This window comes from Crocuta crocuta, unplaced genomic scaffold, assembly GCF_008692635.1.
Source record: "Crocuta crocuta isolate KB4526 unplaced genomic scaffold, BGI_CrCroc_1.0 scaffold99, whole genome shotgun sequence".
NCBI lineage: Eukaryota > Metazoa > Chordata > Mammalia > Carnivora > Hyaenidae > Crocuta > Crocuta crocuta.
Window position 1 is genome coordinate 1,824,180 of NW_027551560.1, and position 22,145 is coordinate 1,846,324.

At 37.9% G+C, this 22,145-nt stretch overlaps 1 protein-coding gene across 3 annotated transcripts in view; it reads right to left on the bottom strand.

The window, feature by feature from the left end:
• KIF27 (kinesin family member 27) overlaps positions 1–15,885 on the bottom strand; it is an 80,617-nt gene extending 64,732 nt beyond the window's left edge. For all 3 annotated transcript variants that reach the window (XM_077749509.1, XM_077749508.1, XM_077749510.1), the window contains exons 1-3: positions 15,531–15,885; positions 6,998–7,198; positions 2,893–3,851 (exon numbers count right to left, since the gene is read on the bottom strand). In XM_077749509.1, coding sequence (XP_077605635.1) covers positions 2,893–3,851; positions 6,998–7,198; positions 15,531–15,828 — 1,458 coding nt within the window. In that variant the 5' untranslated portion in view covers positions 15,829–15,885. The remainder of the gene's footprint in view (positions 1–2,892; positions 3,852–6,997; positions 7,199–15,530) is intronic.
• Positions 15,886–22,145: the final 6,260 nt, after the last annotated feature.

A 22,145-nucleotide genomic window follows, 5' to 3' on the forward strand; every position in this document is an offset into this window, starting at 1 on the left:
CTTGATTCTCTCTCTCCCTCTTTCTTTCTGTCCCTTGATTGGAAGATGTACACAATTTAGTAAACAAATATTTTCCAAGTGATCAATGGATGATGATTCAAAATCATGTGGATGAAAGATCCATTCAAGGTAGAAAATAAAGGGAAACCTGGGTGGCTCAGGCAGTTAAACAACTGACTCTTGACTTCTACTCAGGTCACACTCTCACAGTTGTGAGATGGAGCCCTGTGACAGGCTCTGTGCTGGGCATGGAGGCTGCTTGAGATTCTCTCTCTCTGTCTCCCACTGACCCTCTCCTGCTTGCGTATGCACGCGTTCTTTCTCTCTCTCTTAAAAAAAAAAATACAGGGGCACCTGGGTGGCTCAGTCAGTTAAGCGTCTGACTTTGGCTCAGGTCATGATCTTGCTGTTTGTGGGTTCGAGCCCCGCATGGAGCTCTGTGCTGACAGCTCAGAGCCTGGGGCCTCCTTCAGATTCTGTGTCTCTCTCTCTCTCTCTCTCTCTCTCTCACCCTCCCCTGCTCTCTCTCTCTCAGAAATAAATAAAACATTAAAAAATTTTTTTTAAAAAGTACAAATAAAAATGTTAATGTATAGATCTTAACGTAACAAAAATAGTTTCAAATCCCACGTCGCAAGTAACCTTTACAATGCCACTACTTGTTGAGTTTTGGTGCAATAACAAAGAAGAATATCCATAATTATCTGGAAAAAAAACATTAACATATTCCTCCTTTCCAACTACAAATCTAAACGTACTTCAACTAAAACATATTGCAACAAAAATGCCGAAGCAGATATGAAAATCCACCTGTCTTCTATCAAGCCGTGCATTAAAAGAGATTTGCAAAAATGTAAAACAATTCCACTTTTATTAATTTTTTGTATTTGGAAAATAGTTATTTTTTCATGAAAAAAAGTTTTTTATATACCATGTCATTGGGTTATTATTCTGAGTGAATTAATAGCTTAAATTTTTGTGTTTTAATTCTTTTTTTTTTTTTTTTTTTTTTTTTTTTCTTTTTTAGTCTTTTTTTTTTTTTNGCGGGGCTCGAACCCACGAACTGCGAGATCATGACCTAAGCGAAAGTCGGATGCTCAACCGACTAAGCCACCCAGGCGCCCCTGTGTTTTAATTCTAATATGGTAAATATCAATAGATACAACCCGTATAAACAAAAGCTCTTTAGGGGACCTCAATTTTAAAACCATTAAAAAAACCTTGTGTGGGTGCCTGGGTGGCTCAGTCCAGTAAGTGTCTGACATCACCAGTCAGAGAAAGACAGATACCATATGTTTTCACTCCTAAGTGGATCTTGAGAAACTTAGAAGACCATGGGGGTGGGGAAGGGGGAAAAAAAGTTACAAACAGAAAGGGAGGGAGGCAAACCATAAGAGACTCTTGGATACAGAGAACAAACTGAAGGTTGATGGGGGTGGGGGAGAGGGGAAAATGGGTGATGGGCATGGAGGAGGGCACTTGTTGGGATGAGCACTGAGTATTGTATGGAAGCCAATTTGACAAATTATATTCTAAAAGAATAATAAAATTTAAAAACTAAATGTCTTAATCAAAAAGAAAGCGTCTGACTTCAACTCATCTTCCGGTTTGTGGGTTTGAGGCCTGCATCGGGCCCTCTGCTAGCAGTGCAGTGATGTCAGGACCACTTCAAATCCTCTGCCTCTCTCTCTGCCCCTCCCCTACTCATGCTCTCTCTCTCTCAAAAATAAATAAATATTTTTTTAAAAAAACTTGTGAACAAAAAAAGTTCAAGAACTGCTGCAATAGAGGTTTCCTTCTAATACATATAAAGAGGTACAGAGGAAAGATTTCTACCTAGAAAGCTATGTTTTCCTATTCTTAAAAACTGGCCAGATATCCACTTGCCCAACAGACTGCAAATTCTGTGTAAGCAGAACCAGGTACATCTTGTTTTCCATGATTTCCCCAGGCACACGAAATCTTCACATTTTTTAATGGAAAGTGACAAATGTATTTCAGAACTCAATGTACATATATGTAACATGTACGCATGTACATACCTACATCCCTTAAATACTGTCACATACAATAATTTGTTTAAAGAAAAAAATCAACATTCTGGGATGCTTGGGTGGCTCAGTAGGCACTTAAGCCTCTGATTATTGACTTCAGCTCAGGTTATGATCTCACAGTGCATGGGTTTGAACCCTATACCAGGCTCCACACTGACAGCACGGAGCCAGCTTGGGATTCTCTCTCTCCCTCTTTCACTGTCCCTCCCCCGCTTGTACTGTCTCTCTCAAAATAAATAAATAAACTTTTTAAAAAAATCAACATTCCACATTCAAGGGGGAAATTTTTTTTTTCTCCTTCAAGAACCACTGACCCAAAGAGGCATAAAAACTTAATAAAGTACTTCATTTTGTTTCTGAAACTGTGTTTCTCTTCATCCTCTAAATTAATGACCTGGTCCCCAAGATTCTACTTCATAAATGTAACAAGTTAAAATACTGAAAGAGAGGGGCACGTGGGTGGCTGTTAGTTAAGCCTCTGACTCTTGGCTTTGGCTCAGGTCATGGTCTTGAGTTTCCTCAGTTGAAGCCCCACTCTGGGCTGACAGTATGGGGCCTGCTTGCGATTCTCTCTCTGCCCCTCCCCCACTTGCTCTCTCTGGCTCTCTCAAAATGAATAAACTTAAAGAAATTTTTTTACTATTAAAAGAGACCGGAGAAGGAGCTGAAAAGGGGGTGAATTATGAGGACAAAGCAGTAGGAAAAGGGAAAAAGACTGAGCCAAGGCAAATGAGAATTTACATATAATCCTTTTAAAAAACTTCTGGAATTCCAAAATGACCCTTGCCCAAATAAAGAGTCCTTAACCAAGATGCTAATGGAAGCGGTGTCTGCATACCTGGCATTTCTTGAGCTCTCGCTTCAGCTGGAGAACTGTCACATGCTGCGGTCCTTCTTCCAGTGTGCCGACGCCATGGCTCCCTCTGAATGAGCTGAACACCGCCTTCTTGACCTCCTGGGTCATGTTAAACCACTCCTGCAGTTTGTATTGCTGCTTTTGGTTCAGTCTGACAGCACTCTTTAAGTTCACCAAGAAGGTGAAGGCTTCCTCTACACAGTTTTGGTAACTTAGACACTCTCCTTGTAGCTGAGCTACCTGTTCCTCAAGATAACGGATCCTGTTTTTATCAGGAGTCCCCTCTTGATGGACCTGGGTGGTCTGGCTGATGCTATCCTGCTGGCTTTGCAGAGCTTCTCGAAGCAACTTGATTTCAAATTCCATTTCGTCCATACGGTCAGACTCGGGGCTGAAGTTTAAGGTGGGTTTGTTTCTAATGTTGCGTGCTCTGTTGGCATATTTGAGGGAGTTTAAGGACTCGTCAAAATCTGAGGAGGACGGGCTGACGCAAGTGATCATGACAGTCTTGGCACTGCCTCCCAAGGAATCTTTCAGAAGCCGGGTAATTTTAGCATCTCTATACGGAATATGTGAGCTCTTCCTGCGCGGGTCCCCAAGGGCGCTGATGACGTTTCCTAAGGCCAACAGCCCACTGTTGATCTGAATGGATTCTTTGAACCGTTCACCAGTATTCCCGGTTTTGGTTGCTCTTTCTGAGCCAGCCAAATCCACAAAGTGAAACTTTGAAACAATGTGCCGACGGGAATACCACGATCCATCTTCCGCTGCGTCTGTATTTTTCTCTACTTGACAAACGCTGATTGTAAAAATCGCATGTGATCTACTGGAGTGCTCGTTCATTTGCGTGGTACCTGTATGCCTGGCCGCATTCCCCATCTCCAGGAGACTCATCACCTCATCTGCATTCTCCACGTGGCATTCCTTGGCCCCAACAATCACTTAAAATAGCAACAGCAAGTTTTAAACCAAATTTTAATCAAAGCCCAGTATAGTTAAATTAACCACACAACAGTTATTATTTGCTGAACTGTCCATGCTAAGAAAGTCTCTTAAAAAATCAACAGCATTTCACACAACCGTGACAGCAATATCATTAAGTAATTTTAGATACTCTCCCAAAGGAACTTTTTTAATGACAGCACTCATTTTGATATTTAAATTCTAAAAAGGTTTCTTTGGGGTCACACATCACACTCAATTCTTTAAGATGACTGACAAAATCTTTAATCCAATATTTTGACTTACAGAGTCTAACAGTTTAAAAACAATAGATTAATTAAATATAACTCAAAAGAATTAAAAGAAATCCGTTTCTTTTGAGTTTTCAAACCATCCTTACATTTAAGGTTTCTGGTATAGTGTGGTCATAACCAATGATAAATGAAAATTTCAGTTTAAATAAAATTGGTTACGCATTTTAAAAATAAGTATATCGTACATGGTATCAGAGTACAAGATAAACAAACGTGATGGCAATTCAAAAAAGCAAAAAAGTTTCTATTTCTATAACAGCAAAATAAGAGCCAAGAATAAACTAAAGCTTACTACCCACTTTAGTTGTTTATATTCAAGCACATTTCAAAAAGAAGGTGGATTTGGGCTTTGAATCAGAGCTGTAAAGCTCTTGATTCTGTGCCTGAATTACAGAGCCATGTTTCCTCTTTATTCAGATCCGGTTATATCACTGTTTCCTTGAAAAATTATCATTTTGCTTTTATTATATCCATCATGACACCTTTCTTAACAACCTTGTTCATTTAAAGTTCTAAAGTACCTATACTACAATCAGGGAATGCTAACATATCAGCAACTCTAAAGTATGACAATGTAACTGTAAATCAAAGGATAACTTTCATGAAATTTTTTTAATGTTAGGCTACAGCTTAGCACTATCCATGGTCCTTAAACCCAGCCGCAAATCATCTGGAAGCTTTATAAAAGAGAAAGTACCAATGCCCGGGCCCGATCAGACAAATTCATCAGAATTTCTGAAAGGCTGGGCCCAGAAATCAATACTCTTAAAAAGCTTCCGCGGTGATACTAATTGTGCAGGATCCAGGCTGGATGCCAACCAGTGCTTCACACGGAGAAACTAAGGAAGTATGTCAAACACATTTTGGTTGTGAGTGAGTTCATTATATAAAACATATGGCAATTTGTCTAAAGAGCATTTGTTATATCTTTCCAAAACTTCTACAGGATTGGTAACAGCTATGAAGTTTATCAGAAGTGATAGTGTATACTTCTGCATTGTTAAACTATTTTACAATAAACATGTATTATTTTTGCACCTTGATTTTAAGAAAAAATAAAAATATTCAATAATTACATTTTATATGATACAGAAGCTCAAAACACTGTCCCAGAATCTGTCCAGAAAAGATAAACTATACTGCATTATCTAATAACACCATAAACTACCATGTACATTTTCTTTCTAAAAGAAAACAAAACAAAAAGCAATTTCTTTAAACATTCAGGACTGTCAGGGCTGCCAAGCCAGGGCTAAAAAAGGCAACGAATTTCACTGCCCCCTGCAGGCAATCTGAACAATCCTACTTTGCTAACTGCTAGGAATTTCCCTCAAGGAGTCACTTTTCTCCAAGAAGGTTCTACCTAAGTATCCTTTCTAAGAGAGAAACACATCCCAATCATTTTTGTTAATAATAATGAAACTCTGGAGGGGCGCCTGGGTGGCTTAGTCGGTTAAGCGTCCGACTTTCGCTTAGGTCATGATCTCGCGGTTCGTGGGTTCGAGCCCCGCGTCGGGCTCTGTGCTGACTGCCAGCTCGGAGCCTGGAGCCTGTTTCAGTCTGTGACTCCCTCTCTCTGGCCCTCCCCTGCTCATGCTGTCTCTCTCTCTCTCCTAGAAATTAATAATAAAAAAAAAAAACAAAAAACAAACAAACAAACAAAAAAATAATGAAACTCTGGAAACCGCTTAAATGTCCAACAATGGAATATTAAAGTATAATACATTTAGAAGACAAATTACCACATGACCATGAAGAGTCATTAAGTTTGAGAAATATTTAACAATGTGTGAAAATGCTCACAATATAAGTATTACATGAAAAAATAAGATGCAGTGTTATACACAGGGTTACAAGTATATTTAAAAAAAATTACACATGCATGGGAAAAGAAATCTGGAAGGAAACACACCAAAATCAGAAGATGCTCTTTCTGGATTCTGGGATTAAAGATGATCTTTAACTTTTTTCCATAAACTTTTTCTATGTTTTCAAAATGTTCTATGTTGAACATACAACCCTTTAAATCAGAAAAGCAGTAAGTGTTATTCTTTAAAATACTTTTATTTTGGGATGCCTGGGTGGCTCAGTCAGTTAAGGGTCCGACTGGCTCAGGTCATGATCTCACGGTTCGTGGGTTTGAGCCCCGCATCAGGCTCTGTGCTGACAGCTAGCTCAGAGCCTGCAGCCTGCTTCACATTCTGTGTGTGTCTCTCTCTCTGACCCTCCTCTGCTCATGCTGTCTCTCTCTCGCTCAGAAATAAATAAAACATTAAAAAAACAAAATAAAATAATACTTTTATTTTGACCCTTTCTAACCTTCTCCCATTTCCTAACAAATAGATATTTAATGAGATTAACAAGCTGTTAGCACAGAAAGTCAGATCTTGAAAAATACAACAAAGTACAGGACAAAATCAAAGAGGAAGAAAGGAGAATTCTGGATCAACTTAGACAAACACCAACTTAGACAAACACAATTAGACAAACACCAATGGAAGAAGCTATCTCCAGTCTGGAAGAAACTCTGGGAGGAAAAACAAAAAGTACAAATACTAATTTAGCCTATTTCAAAATCTCACTGATAGTCAGCCCAGAGTGGGGGCAATTACAGTAAATAAGTACCTTGAATTACAACTTGCTAACTTCATCTAATCAACCAGTCAGAACTACTTTTCACTCGGATGATTTAATGGATATTGGGAATCAAAAAGCTATTCAATTTTAAAGAAAAAAAAATCCTTTTGTTTCTATGTCTATATATGGAATATATCCAGAAACTGAATTAAATCACACCTATTTGCTGATGAAGGCAATCAGTGCTATTTTACCTGTGTTTCCTTTTTCATCTTCTCGGATATGAAGATCCTTCACAGATGTTTCCAATTCTAGAAGATCTCTTAGGTCTTCCTTATATACTTCTATATACGACACTTTGATATTAAAGTCAATGCTAGAATTTTCAGAGATGTTTTGAAATATTTCTTGGATAGCTCGAGGAATGATGCCCTTTTGACCCTCCACAACTGAAGCTAAAAATTTAGAGAAAAGAAAGGACATATGAAAATTAAAATATAAGAAAAGCTAAAACCCCAAATTTATAATGAATAAATTTACTTTCTTACATTTTATATTATAAATTTTAAAAAAACATAACAATAATACTGATATGTAAAATTTTCCACAATTTTTAAAGTAGTTTTAAAAATGACAAGATAAAATGTGAAATAAGTGAAAGAACAAATTGGAACTTAAGGTTAAATAAGTTAGGTTAACTTAGAAACCTATCTAGCATCTGTAGCACTGTTCCATAGAAAATATGTTTCAAGCTACAAAAAGGTGTCTTGCAAATGAACCTTAAAAATAACTAGCTTCCAGGTTGAAAATCACCAATGTTTAGATTTTTGGCAACAAACATCCTGAAAATCTGAACCTTTATTAACTTGGACTACCTTTCACCTAATTTAAGATGCAAGACTGCCATCGTGTGGCAAGTAAAGGAAGCTGTAGCTTTTTCCAATACAAGAGTGAAGATTCCTTTTTGGGAGTTTCCAGGAATTAGCGAATAGCATTATCTACGAACTACAGTGCACTATACAATTATAGATTACCCAGGATATAAGGCTGATTAGAAATAGCTCATTCCTTTCCCACCTCAACAGACAACAAAGCACAATAATTCAAAACTTAGCAAAATGCTGAATTGCAAATATTTATCATAAAGCTTCAATATGTATTTTGGTAATCTAAATACCACATTTTCAGTGTTATACTTATATTCCTGAGACAGACTGTTTAAGAGAGAAAACTTGTAAAGTTTTAGATGTCAACAGCTATCATTTAGCTATTATATGTTATTTAAATAACACTCAAAAGTTTCTAGAGAATGTTCTAGTTTCTGGTACAAGTCAGTAAATTCAAGGTTCTGAGAAGCAGGAAAATGAATAGTAGTTGAAATAAGCATCCTATTGAAAGAAGATTATTATTCTGACTCAGTACCTAGCATGGTACCCTAGACACTACAAATGCTCAATAAATTATTTATTGGAGGAAAAAAACAGCATTATTTAAAAATGAGACAGCAGGGGTGCCTGAGTGGCTCGATTCAGTTAAGTGTCCAACTTCGGCTCAGGTCATGATCTCAGAGTTTGTGGGTTCAAACCCTACATCAGGCTCTGTGCTGACAGCTCAGAGCCTGGAGCCTGCTTCAGATTCTGTGTCTCCCTCTCTTTCTGCACCTCCCCCTCTCACACTCTGTCTCTCTCTCTCAAAAATAAACATTACAAAAAATAAAAATAAAAAGTAAGTAGCAAAAATGAACTATTGGGATCTCATCAAGATAAAAAGCTTCTACAGAGCGAAGGAAACAATCAACAAAACTAAAAGGCAACTGATGGAATGGGAGAAGATATCTACAAACGACATATCAGATAAAAGGTTAATATCCAAAATCTATAAAGAACTTACCAAACTCAACACCTATAAAACAAACAATCCAGTGAAGAAAATGGAAGAAGAAATGAACAGACACTTTTACAAAGGAGACATCCAGATGGCCAACAGACACATGAAAAAATGATCAACATCACTCATCATCAGGGAAATACAAATCAAAACCACACTGAGATACAACCTCATACTTGTCAGAATGGCAACATTAACAAGTCAGGCAACAACAGAAGTTGTACTTACATACAACACCCAGTGCTCATCCTAACAAGTGTCCTCCTTATTACCCGTCACCCCTTTAGCCCTTCCTCTGCACCCAACACCCTGCCAGCAACCCTCAGTTTGTTCCCTGTATTTAAGAGTCTCTTATGGTTTGTCCTCCGTAATTATATTATTTTTCCTTCCTTTCACTTATGTTCATCTGTTTTGTATCTTAAATTCCACATATGAGTGAAGTCATATGATGTTTTTCTCTGACATATTTCGCTTAGCATAATACCTTCTAGTTCCATCCACGTTGTTGCAAATGGCAAGATTTCATTCTTTTTTATCACCGAGTAATATTCCATTGTGTGTATATATCCATATATATCCATTTATATATATATCTCATATATATGAGATATACATATATCATATATATATTTCATCTCATATATATGTGTATATATATGTGAGATACGTATATCTCATATATATATTTCATCTTCTTTATTAATTCATCATTCAATGGACATTTGGGCTCTTTCCATACTTTGGCTATTGTTGATAGTGCTGCTATAAATATTGGGGTGCATGTGCCCCTTCGAAGCAGTATCTTTTGGATAAATACCTAGTAGTGCAATTGCTGGGTCATAGGGTAGTTCTATTTTTAATTTTTTGAGGAATTTCCACATTGTTTTCCAGAGTGGTTGCACCAGTTTGCATTCCCACCAGCAATGCAGAAGGGTTCCTCTTTTATTCAACATAGTACTGGAAGACCTAGCCACAGCAATTAGACAACATTAAAAATGGGTAAGGAAGAAGTCAGTTAAGCATGACCTTCAGCTCAGGTCATGATCCCGTAGTCTGTGAGTTAACAGCTCTGTGTTAACAGCTTGGAGCCTGGAGCCTGCTCTGGATTCTGTGTCTCCCTCTCTCTGCCCCTCCCAGACTCACACTCCGTCTCTCTCTCAGAAATAACTAAACGTTACCAAAAAAAAAAATACTAGAAAGGAGGACTTTGGTCCATTCCAACTGTGGAATATTGTATGGTTCAAAAAATGAGTTAAAATCTATGACCCAAAAGGGAAAAAATGGAATATTTTATATTGTTAAATACAAAAAGAAAGTTATGAAAATAATGGTATAATTCATCAAACAAAACAAGAAAAAAACATATTTGTAAAATGCCTAGAAAAAAACACTCCAGAATGCTATACATCAAATGTTTATTTCCTTGGGAGGAGACTAGTTTTATTCATTTGTTTCTTTCTTTTTTTTTTTTTTTAGTGTTTATTCAGTTTTGTTAGGGGAGCAGAGGGAGGGGGACAGAGGATCCTAAGTGGGCCCTGCATTGACCGTAGAGAGCCCGATGCATGACCTGAGCCAAAGTCTGATGCTTAACCAATTGAGCCACCCAGGTGCCCCAAGTTTAATTTGTTAAGCATCACTTGTAATTCTTTTTACAACAAACATCATTATAATTTTTAAAAAACCAGAGAATAAATTTCCAAAGACACTCTGTAAAAAATGTGAGTGTACTCAAATAAACAAAATTACTGATGGAAGAGGAGAAATAAAAACCAACTCTATAGAAATACAAACAAATGTAACAGAGTATTATGAAAACATGTATGCCAACATTTGAACAACTTAGAAGAAACGGATGACTTCCTAGGAACATATAACCTAACAAAACTAATGCAGGAAGAAATAAAAATTCGAACAGACCAATCCCTAGCAATGAAACTGAATCAGGAATCAAAATATTCCCAACAAACAAAAGTCCAGAATCAGACGTCTTCACAGATGAATTCTACCAAACATTTAAAAAAGTTAATACCCATTTTTCTCTTTTTTCTTAAATCTTTTTTTTTTAATTTTGTTAATGTTTATTTATTTTTGAGAGACAGAGCATGAGCAGGGGAGGGGCAGAGGGAGAGGGAGACACAGAATCCAAAGCAGGCTCCAGGCTCTGAGCTGTCAGCACAAAGCCCGATGCAGGGCTCGAACTCACAAACCGTGAGATCATGACCTGAGCCAAAGTGGACCACTGAACTGACTGAGCCACCCAGGTGCCCCATTACCCATTTTTCTCAAACTATTCCAAAACATACAAGAGGAAGGAAAACGTCCAAATTCATTCTATAAAACCAGTGTCACCCTGATACCAAAACCAGATAAAGACACCACAAAAAAGACAAGTACAGGCCCTGTCTCTCATAAATATGGATGCAATCCTCAACAAAATATTAATAAACCAGATCCAATAATATATTTTTAAAATCATATACCATGATCAAGTGGGATGCAGGAGAAGTTTAATAGCTGCAAAACAATCAATGTGATATGTCACATCAGTAAGAGAAAGGATAAAAACCGTACGATTATTTCAATAAATGCAGAAAAGCTTTTGACAAACAACAACATGCATTCATGATAAAAACCCTCTGCAAATTAGGTCCAGAGGGAATATATCTTAACACAATAAAGGCCATATATGAGGGGCACCTGTGTGGCTCAGTTGGTTAAGCATCTGACTTTGGCTCAGGTCATGATCTCACCATTCGTAAGTGTGAGCCCCCACACTGGGCTCTGTGCTGACAGCTCAGAGCCTGGAGCCCACTTCAGATTCCGTGTCTCCCTCTCTCTGCCCCTCCCCTGCCCTGTCTCTCTCTCTCTCCAAAATAAATAAACATTAACCAAAAAAAAGGCCATATGTGAAAAGCCCATAGCCAACATGATATTCAACGGTAAAAAACAGAGCTTTTCCCTGAAGGTCAAGAATGTCCTTGAAGGGGAGAAGAAGGGTGGAAATGGTGGGGGAAAGGGAGAGAGGCAAACCATGAGAGACTCTTGAATGCTGACAAAAACTGAGGACTGATGGATGTGGGGGGGAGGGGGGATGGGCATGGAGGAGGACACTTGTGGGGATGAGCACTGAGTGTTATGTGGAAACTAATTTGACAATAAACTATTTGTAAAAAAAAAAAAAAAAGAATGTCCTTGAAGACAAGGATGTCCACACTCACCACTTTTGTTAAACATAGTACTAGAAGTCCTAGCCATGGCAATTAGACAACATAAAGAAATAAAAGGTATCCAAAATGGTAAGGAAGAGTAAAACTCTATTTGCAGATAACCCAATACTATATATAGAAAACGCTAAAGACTCCACCAAAAAACTACTAGAACTAAGAAATTAATTGAGTAAAGTTGCAGGATACAAAATCAATGTTCAGGTATCTGTTGCATTCCTATACGCTAATTATGAAGCAGCAGAAAGAAAATTAAATAATCCCATTTACAATTCCACCAAAATAGTAAAATATCTAGGAATTAACCAAAGAAGTGAAAGACTTGTACTCTTGAACGCTATAAAATATTGATGAAAGGTACTGACGACACACAAAGAAATCGAAAGATATTCCACGCTTATGGACTGGAAGGAACAAATACTGTTAAAATGTCTATCCTACCCAAAGCAATCTACACATTGAATGCAATCCCTACCAAAATACCAACAGCGTTTTTCACAGAACTACAACAATCTTAAAATTTGTACGGAGCCACAAAAGACTCCAAATAGCTAAAGCAATCTTGAAAAAGAAAAACAAAACTGGGGGCACCTGGGTGGCTTTCAGCTGAGCGTCCAACTCCGGTTTAGGTCATGGTTCATGAGTTCGAACCCTGTGTCTGGCTGGTGCTGACAGCTCAGAGCCTGGAACCTGCTTCAAATCCTGTGTCTCCTTCCTCTCTTCCCCTTCCCTGCTCATGCTCTGCCTCTTTCTCTCTCTCTCAAGAATAAATATTTAAATTTTTTTTTAAAAAATAGAAAGAAAAACAAAACTGGAGGTATCACAATTCCAAACTTCAAGTTACATTACAAAGCCATAGCAATCAAGACAGTATGGTCCTGGCACAAAAACAGACACAGAGATCAGCAGAACAGAATAGAAAAACCAGAAATAAACCCACAAGTATATGGTCAATTAATCTTCAACAAAGGAGGAAAAGGATATGCAATGGGAAATAGATAGTCTCTTCAACAAATAATGTTGGGAAAACTGGACAGCTACATACAAAAGAATGAACCTGGACCACTTTCTTTCACCATACACAAAAATGAACTGAAAGTGGATTAAAAACCTAAATGTGAGGCCTGAAGGGCTTGTTCAGCTAGAGGGGTGGGGTGATGGGACAAATAGCGCATAGGGACTAAAGAGTATACTTACCATGATGAAAAAATAAATAAAATGATTTTTATAAAAAATTGTTTTTAATGTTTATTTTTGGGAGAGAGAGAGCACAAGCGGGAGAGGGACAGAGGGAGATGGAAACCCAGACTCTGAAGCAGGCTCCAGGCTCTGAGCTGCCAGCACAGAACCCGAGGCGGGGTTCAAACCCATGAACTATGAGATCATGACCCGAGCTGAAGTCAGATGCTTAACCGACTGAGCCACCCAGGCACCCCTAAAATGATTTTTTTTAAAATAAGAAGGGTAAGAAAAGCTAGGGTAAAAAATAAATGTTTCTAAGGATGTTACCAAGTATTAAGTATTTTAGAGCAGTTATAATATTTTACTTTTTAAATTTATTTTTTTATTTTGATTAACTGACTGAGCCACCCAGACGCCACTTATTTTTTTTATTTTTGCGGGGGAGGGGGAGAGAGAGAGGGAGAGAGGGGAATCCCAAGCAAGCTCTGCACTGTCAGCGCAGAGCCTGATGTGGTGTTCAAACTCATGAATATGAGCAGAACCAAAGATCATGACCTGAACCGAAACTAAGAGTCAGTCGCTTAACTGAGCCACCGAGGTGCCCAAGAATAGATAAATTTAATAACTTTTGCCCTTAAGGATTAAATTGTACGCATGGCCTCTTAATTAAAAACAATATAGCTATAATTAAGTCACCAAGCTCTAAACATAACTCCTATTAGTATGAAGAACATACTGAGTCTTAAAGATCATAAAACATTTGCCAATTAAAAAAAAAGGATGCAGTCCTAAAAAAACACCCCACAACTTATAACAGAAAAATTTAATATTTTACTTTGAGATCCTAAAATAACCTAATATCTGTAACCTCTTAATCCTGTGTAGCAATGATTCTAAAAAATGGTGGTGTGGGGGGGTGTTATTGGGCACTAATGGCCCCTCCATTTAATCTTTGCAATCAGGGTCTCCTCAACTCAGCCAGCCTCCAACTCGCACCCCCCCCCAACCAATCCCATAATAAGCGGTGTTTCTGAAAGTCATATATTCTATATTTGAGAAGCAGGAAAGTAGAAAATATACTGAGTCATTACACACATACAGAATACCAGCAATAATTTTAGACAATAATGCATATATATGTACAACATTCAAAAGTTTGCATTTAGTAAAAAAATACCAATACAGTAAACAATCTCATTTAGTAAAAAAATACCAACACAGTAAACAATCTCAACAGAGGACTTGGAGTTCAGTCCCAACCGTCACTAGCCCTCTAGCTGAACAAGCCCTTCAGTGACTGCTCCATGGCTGGAGTGCCTCACTTATAAATAGAAATGATTTTTTTTCTTTCATAGTTTATTGTCAAGTTGGTTTCCATATAACACCCAGTGCTCATCCCAACAAGTGCCCTCCTCCATGCCCATCATCACCCCCCTCCCCGCCCCACCCCCATCAGTCCTCAGTTGAGAAATGATTAAGGTTCCTTCCAGCTCTACAAGAAATCCTAATGATTCTACCTTTTCCAACTAGAATTACAAGCAGGAGAAATTACATTCTAAAATATTCAGTATTTGAAACAGAAATCTGTATTTATATGGGGGTGATCGATGTGTTAACTACATTGGAGGAATCCTTTGATAATATATATACATTCATCAAATCATTGTGATGTACACTTTAAATAGCAATTGTACCTCAATAAAGCTGAAAAAATAAAATAAAAATTGGCTTAAAAAACAGGAAAAAAAAAAGACACTTTAAACCACATAATAAATTCTACCTATTGCCTCTAACTCTTGGTTGTAGGACTCATGATACTTACAAGTGACAATGTTAAAAGATCAAAATCTGGTCATGTTAACAAATTTCTTTCTACTTTAAGTTCTGTTCAAAATGACAAAGGTTTGCCAGAGGCAGGGAGTGGGGGAAATTTGTAAAGGTGGTCAAAACGTAAAAACTTTCAGTTATAAGATAAATAAGTTCTGCAGAGGTAATAACACACAGTATTGGTGACTGTCGTTAACAGCACTGTTTGTGTATTTGAAAGCTCCTAAAATATTAGATCTTAAAAGTTCTTATCACAGGAAAAAGAAATTTAGAACTATGTGATGTGATCCATGTTAACTAAATTTACTGTGGTAATCATTTTGCAATATATACATTTTTCAAATCATTATATTTTACACCTTGTACAAATATAATGATGCATGTCAATTTTATCTCAAAGACTGGAAAGAAATGGCAAAGGGCTGAACACTGAACATTGTCTTAAACTTGTTTCCTCAAACAAATACAATCATAAATTAAACTGTTGAATGAAACTTCAATATTTAAAAATAAATCTTTCAAAGACGATGATCTTATGAAGTCATCTGACTATCCTTTATTTCATTCAATCAATATGCTGAGCACCTACTATGTGTCAGGCACTGTCATATTTTAGCTTAATTCTAGTGTCTCAAATAAAAGTCAAAGAGTAGTATAAGAAACTTACCAACATGGCCTCCTCCAATGGTGTAGGTCTTCCCAGATCCAGTTTGTCCATAGGCAAAAACGGTTGCATTATAGCCCTCAATGAGCGACAACACTAGTGGCTTTATACATGTATTATAAACTTCATCCTGAGTAGAATTTTTGCCAAAAACAAAATCAAAAGTAAAGACTCTATCTCTCCCAATGATAATTTGCTGGGTGTTTGGAATAACTCTCACACAAGCTTGATGATTATGAAGAACTTCTTTGCATAGCAGAGGTCTGATTCTTACAGCAACTTTTACTGGTATTTCTTCCATAGCAGCTTAGATTTTACTAGGTAATCTTCTACTTAATATTCAGTATCTAGTGTGAGAAATATCCATTTTATGTAATTTCTGGACCCCTGTGTATCAAAATAAAAACAAAACTTAATTATTGACTTTTCTATCCTAATAAACTAACCATCTTCTCAAGCAAAGTCCATTAAAGCAGGTTTCCCTCCAATATAAGTCAGTTACAAAGAGTATACCGGTCTTGTAACAATACACCTATAATTTACAGATGAAATGTCTGGATTTGCTCCAAAACAATCTAAGGGGTAGGGGCCATGAGTTGGTAAATGATGCAGCAAAGTAAGAAGTGCATGGGATTCCATCGTCCCATTCTTTCTGTAGTGGAAATATGTTTCCCAGTCCATTAATCTAAATATTGAATAACTGGGGAGTCAGAAAATTAAAGCAAGGAAATAGCGAATAAGCGTACACACACAGGTTGAAAGCAAACCCTTTACTAGATTTTATAGCTATGTGCTGGAAAGTAACATCTCTTTGCCACAAATATGAGAAATAAATCCATGAAAATAGTTTTAAGGTTTTCTATAACTTTAAATCAAGTTTTTTATTCAAAAATAAGCAAAACTAACTGAAACATTGCTTTCTACTTTTAACATGTTACACTTATTTCTGAAGATTACTGGTAGAATCAATTAAAAAATAAGTTATTATCTATACTTATAAGGAACCTAAAAAATTAAAAAACAATTCCATTTACAGTAGCATCAGAAAGAATATAACACTGGGGTGCCTGGGTGGCTCAGTCAGTTAGGCAACAGACTCTTGATTTAGGCTCAGGTCATGATCTCATGATTCATGAGATCAAGCCCCACGTCGGGTTCTGTGCTGATAGCACAGAGCCTGCTTGGGATTCTCTCTCTGCCCCTCTTCTACTCACACTCTCTGTGAAAATAAACTTAAAAGAATAATAATACATAGGAAGAAGTTTTAATAAAAGACATGTAAAACATGTACTCTGAAGATTATAAAAGATTACTGAAAGTAAAGAAGGTCTAAATAAATGGAAAAACATCTCATGTTCTGGATAGAAAGATAATACTGTTAAGATGGCAGAATTCTCCAAATTGGTCTACATATTTAATGCACTGCTATCAAAATCTTCGCTGAACTGCATAAATTGACAAGCTGATCCTAAAATCCATATGAAAATTCAAGGGACAAGCAACAGCTAAAACAATATTGAAAAAGATCAAATTTGGAAGACACACTTTCCCAATTCTAAAACCAAGCAACAGTAAGTAAGACAGTGTGGTACTGGTATAACACAAATTAAAAGATCAATGGAAAAGAATTAAGAATCCAGAAATAAACTCTTGTATTCTGGGCAAATGCTTTTTGACAAGAGTGATAAGACAATTCAATAGGGGAAAGAACAGACTTTTCTTTCCTTTTCTTTTTTAATATTTTATTTATTTCTAGGAGACAGAGAGAGAGACAGTGTGAGCAGGGGAGGGTCAGAGAGAGAGGGAGTCACAGACTCTGAAACAGGCTCCAGGCTCTGAGCCGGCAGTCAGCACAGAGCCCAACGCGGGGCTCGAACCCACGAACCGTGAGATCATGACCTAAGCGAAAGTCGGACGCTTAACCAACTAAGCCACCCAGGTGCCCCCAGACTTTTCAATAAGTGGTCATGGTACAAATGGATATCCACATGCATAAGAATGCTGTTGGATTCCTACTCACATTATATACAAAAGAATTCAAAATCATTCACAGACTTAAATGTAAGAACTGAAACTTATAAAACTCTAAGAAGAAAACACAGGAGTAACTCTTAGCAACTTTGGATTTGGCAGTGGTTTCTCAGGTGTAACACCAAAGCAAAAGCAATAAGCTTTATAAGGAAAAATAGATAAAATGGATTTAATCAAATTTAAAACCTTTGTTCCTCAAATATATAAAAATGGCTAACAGGCACATGCAAAGATGCTCAACATCATTAGCCAGCAGGGAAATGCAATCAAAACTACAATGAGATTACCACTTTAATCCCACTAACACATCTATAATCAAAAAGGCATCATGTAGCAGACACACACATGAAAAGATGCTCAACATCACTCATCATCATGGAAATGCAAACCTAAACCACAATGAGGTTATCACTTCACACCTGTCAGATGGCTAGAATCAAAAAGACAAGAAATAACAAGTGTTAGCAAGGACGTGGAGGAAAAGGAACCCTCAAGCACTGCTGGTGGGGATGCAAACTGGTGCAGCCACTCTGAAAAACAGTATGGAGGTTCCTCAAAAAATTAAAAATAGGGGGCGCCCGGGTGGCTGAGTAGGTTAAGCATCCAACTTCAGCTTGGGTCATGATCTCACAGCTTGAGTTAGAGCCCTGCGTTGGGCTCTGTGGTGACAGCTCAGAGCCTGGAGTCTGCTTCAGATTCTGTCTCCCTCTCTCTCTCTGTCCCTCCCCCGCTCACTCTCTGTCTCTCAAAAATAAATAAAAATTTTAAAAAATTAAAAATTTAATTACTATATTGTCCAGTAAATCCACTACTGGGTATTTACCCAAAGAATATGGAAATACTAATTCAAAAAGATATATGCACCCCTGTTTCTTATAGCATTTATTACAATAATCAAGATACGGAATTATGGAAGCCACCTAAGTGTTAATCAATAAATGAATGGATGAAGATGTGGTATATTTGAGGCACCTGGGTGGCTTAGTCAGTTAAGCATCCGACTCTTGATTTCAGCTCAGGTCATGATCTCATGATTCATGAGATGGAGCCCCAAGCTGGGCTCTGAACTAATAGTGCAGGGCCTGCGTAGGACTCTCTTTCTTTTCCCCAGCTCACATACAAACTCTCTGTCAAAATAAATAAATAAACTTAAAAAAAAAAAGAGATGTGGGGGATATAAATATATATAGTAAAACCTTGGTTTGTGGGCATAATCTGTTCTGGAAACATGCTTGTAATCCAAAGCACTTGTACATCAGAGCAAATTTTAAGAACCACTGGCGCAGTTGTGATCATGTGATCTTCAGCATCATGTACTACTTGTGTTGCAAGATATCATTCGTTTATCAAGTTAAAAATTATGAGAAATGTTTGCTCGTATTGCACAGCACTCACAGAAAAAGTTACTCACAATCCAAGGTTTTATTGTATATGTATTTGTAATGTATATGTATATGTAATTACTCAGCCATAAAAATGAATGAAATCTTCACATCTGCAACAATATGGATGGATCGAGACAGTATTATGTTAAGTTAAATACATCAAAGACAAATACCATATGATTTCCTTTTTTTTTTTAAGTTTATTTAAGTAATCTCTATGCCCAACGTGGGGCTGAACTCACAACCCTGAGACCAAGAGTCCCATGCTCCACTGACTGAGCCAGTCAGGTGCCCACCATATGATTTCACTTATATGTGGAATCTAAAAAACAGAATAAACAAAAAGCAAAATCATATCCATAAATACAGAGGACAAACTGACATTAGTGGAGGGAAGTAGGGTGGGGAGATGGGCAAAATGGGTGAAGGAGAGTGGGAGATACAGGCTTCCCATTACAAAATGAATGAGTCCTGGGAATAAAAAGTACAGTATAGGGTCAATGGTCTTGTAATAGCCTTGCATGGTGACAGATGATAGCTATATTTGTGGCAAGCATAGCATAACATATAGACTTTCTGTTCACCTGAAATTGAAGTAAGATTGTAGGTCGACTACATTTCAATTTTTAAAAAGATGGATGGGGCACCTGGGTGGTTCAGTTGGTTAAGCGTTCGACGTCGACTCAGGTCATGATCTCATGGTTCATGAGTTCAAGCCCCACATTGGGCTCTGTGCTGACAGCTCAGAGCCTGGAGCCTGATTTGGATTCGATGTCTTCCTCTCTCTGCCCCTCCCCTGCTCACACTCTGTCTCTCTCTCAAATATAAACATTAAGACAAATTTTAAGGGAAAAAACCCCACACACATGGATATGGGGTATGTGGGTAGTTCTATCAGTTAGGCATCCAACTCCTGAAATGATCTCATGGTCACGAGATGGAGCCCCATGTTGGGCTCCACACCTAGTGTGGAATCGGCCTGAGATTCTCTCACTCTCTCTGCCCCGCCCCCACTCACTTGCATTCTCGCTCTCAAAAAAAATGGGTATTAATATATTTAAAACTTTTTTTTAAGACAGTTCAAAATAAGTGTTAGGATGTATAAACTATGGCACCTTCACAGACTCCAGATGGAAGTGTAAAATGATGCAGTCACTTTGGAAGAGTCTTGCAGCTCCTCAAAAATACAGTTATTATTTGACCCAGCAACTCCACTCTTAGATATATGCCCAAGAAAAATAAAAACATATGTTTTTATAAAAAACTTGTACATGAATGCTCGGTCTTGGTAGGATAAAGCTTATACCATAAAGAAGCTGAAAAGAAAATGTAACAAGTAGTCTATGATAATGTTTAAGAGCAGATAATGAAAAATAAACAGTTTGAGGTGTGGCTGGGCTCTTTGGAGGAGAGTCTTGAACACTATCATTAAGTAACCGAGTGGGCTATTAACAGACTAAAATAACATTTTCAGCACTACTTGCATATTCAGTATTCAATAGCCTTTTAAATACTCGGCAGCAGTACTACAGATTATAATTTTGTGAGTGTAAAGTCTGAAAAGGATCACAATAACAAATACAGTACTCTACTAAAAGCTGAGTAAAAAAAAAAAAATACCAGCTCCCTTGGGCTGTAAAATCCCCAAACAGAGTCAACATGCTATTTAATGGCCAAAACAAAGAGATGCACCCAACCTTGTCACTTTTAATCATTCTAGTTAAAATCAGCTGTGAAAAAATACTCATAGGTATGATAAATCCTTTCTTGAATCCTACAGGACTCCACAATCACTTGGTACTGGAAACTTTCCCAAAGAAACAAGGATGCTGTACGAGGTGGTTCTTCCAAATGTCTCTCAACATCGACATTTCAAGTTTTTATCATCAGATTAGCATGTTAAAATTTATTTATGCCATCACATTAAAACAAAAGTCATAGTCTATGTTAAACCAACCTAACTACTTCCAACAAAACTGCTAAAAAAGGTGCTGAGTATAATTGGGATGTTTTCACTTTTCTTGGTTTTTACAATAGAAAACAATTTTGCTACAAGTGCAAATGAAATTCTATTCTATTCCAATAAAGGTCTTTAAACATGTGGCTTGCAAAGATTAACATTCAAGAATTTAAGTACTTAGAAAATCCATAGCATTTATACTTTAGATTCTGGTCAACTGCAGTAATCAGAAGCATATGTACTGTCTCACCAATAAATGTAAAGAAAGGTGAAATCTGGTTGTCTGGTAATATTTAGGCATACTCCATGGAGTTTTGAAACTGAGTAAAGGCAAGAGAATCTTTGATCAATGATGCCATGTCACTAATCAAAAAGGAGTGTCTCCTAATACTGTCGCCATCCTGTGCCCTTGGTTTCTCAGTAGTGGGTTGTCTAAAAATTGTAGTTTGTTAATTATATTTTTGTAAGAAATTTCCGAGCAAATGAACAATGAATCACAAAAGGATCTCAGAAAAGGTCTCAAATGCGTAAACGACTAGATGAAGAATACAGAAAGTAAAGTGGAAAAACAAAAATTTGACAACTTGGAGAGGGCGAAGTGTGATTTAAACAGTGTTTTTGGTGTGCCTGGCTGGCTCGGTCGCGGAGTCTGCGACTCTGGATCTCCGGATTGTGAGTTCGAGCCTTACCTTGGGTGTAGAGATTACTTAAAAATAAAATCTTTACAACAACAAAAAAAATGTTTCAAAGAAAGAATGTGGGCGCCCTTTCTTTCTCAGTCAAACCTGCCTCTGAAGGAGAAGGCTTTCAGACTTCCACAGCGCTTGGGTTGCACCAAAGTTTCAACATCCGCAATGGGAAAAAGAGACTAGCGACAAAACGAAACCCCCCAATGAGGATGGGCCTTCCCGAAGTTGGAAGCAACGGCACAAAAAACACCCAGGATCAGCCTCAGTGGGGCTCAGTGGGGCACCGGCTCCAGTCCGGGGTTCGCGCGCGTCCCTAATCCCCGGGCCTGTCTACCAAGGGGGACCCAACTTCCCCATGCCGTTCTCCGTGGGTCCCGGCACAGAGCTCAGCCCCCTCCGCCGCCCTCTCGGCTTTGCCGGCGCCGCAACCGCTCTCCCAGCCGTCCAGCGGCGGACCCTGACGCCCGACCCCTAGGCGGCGCCCCCTGCCCTAAACGGCGGGCTAGAGCGCGGACGCGGCGGACACTAGGGCGGGAGGGCGCCGCACAGCACC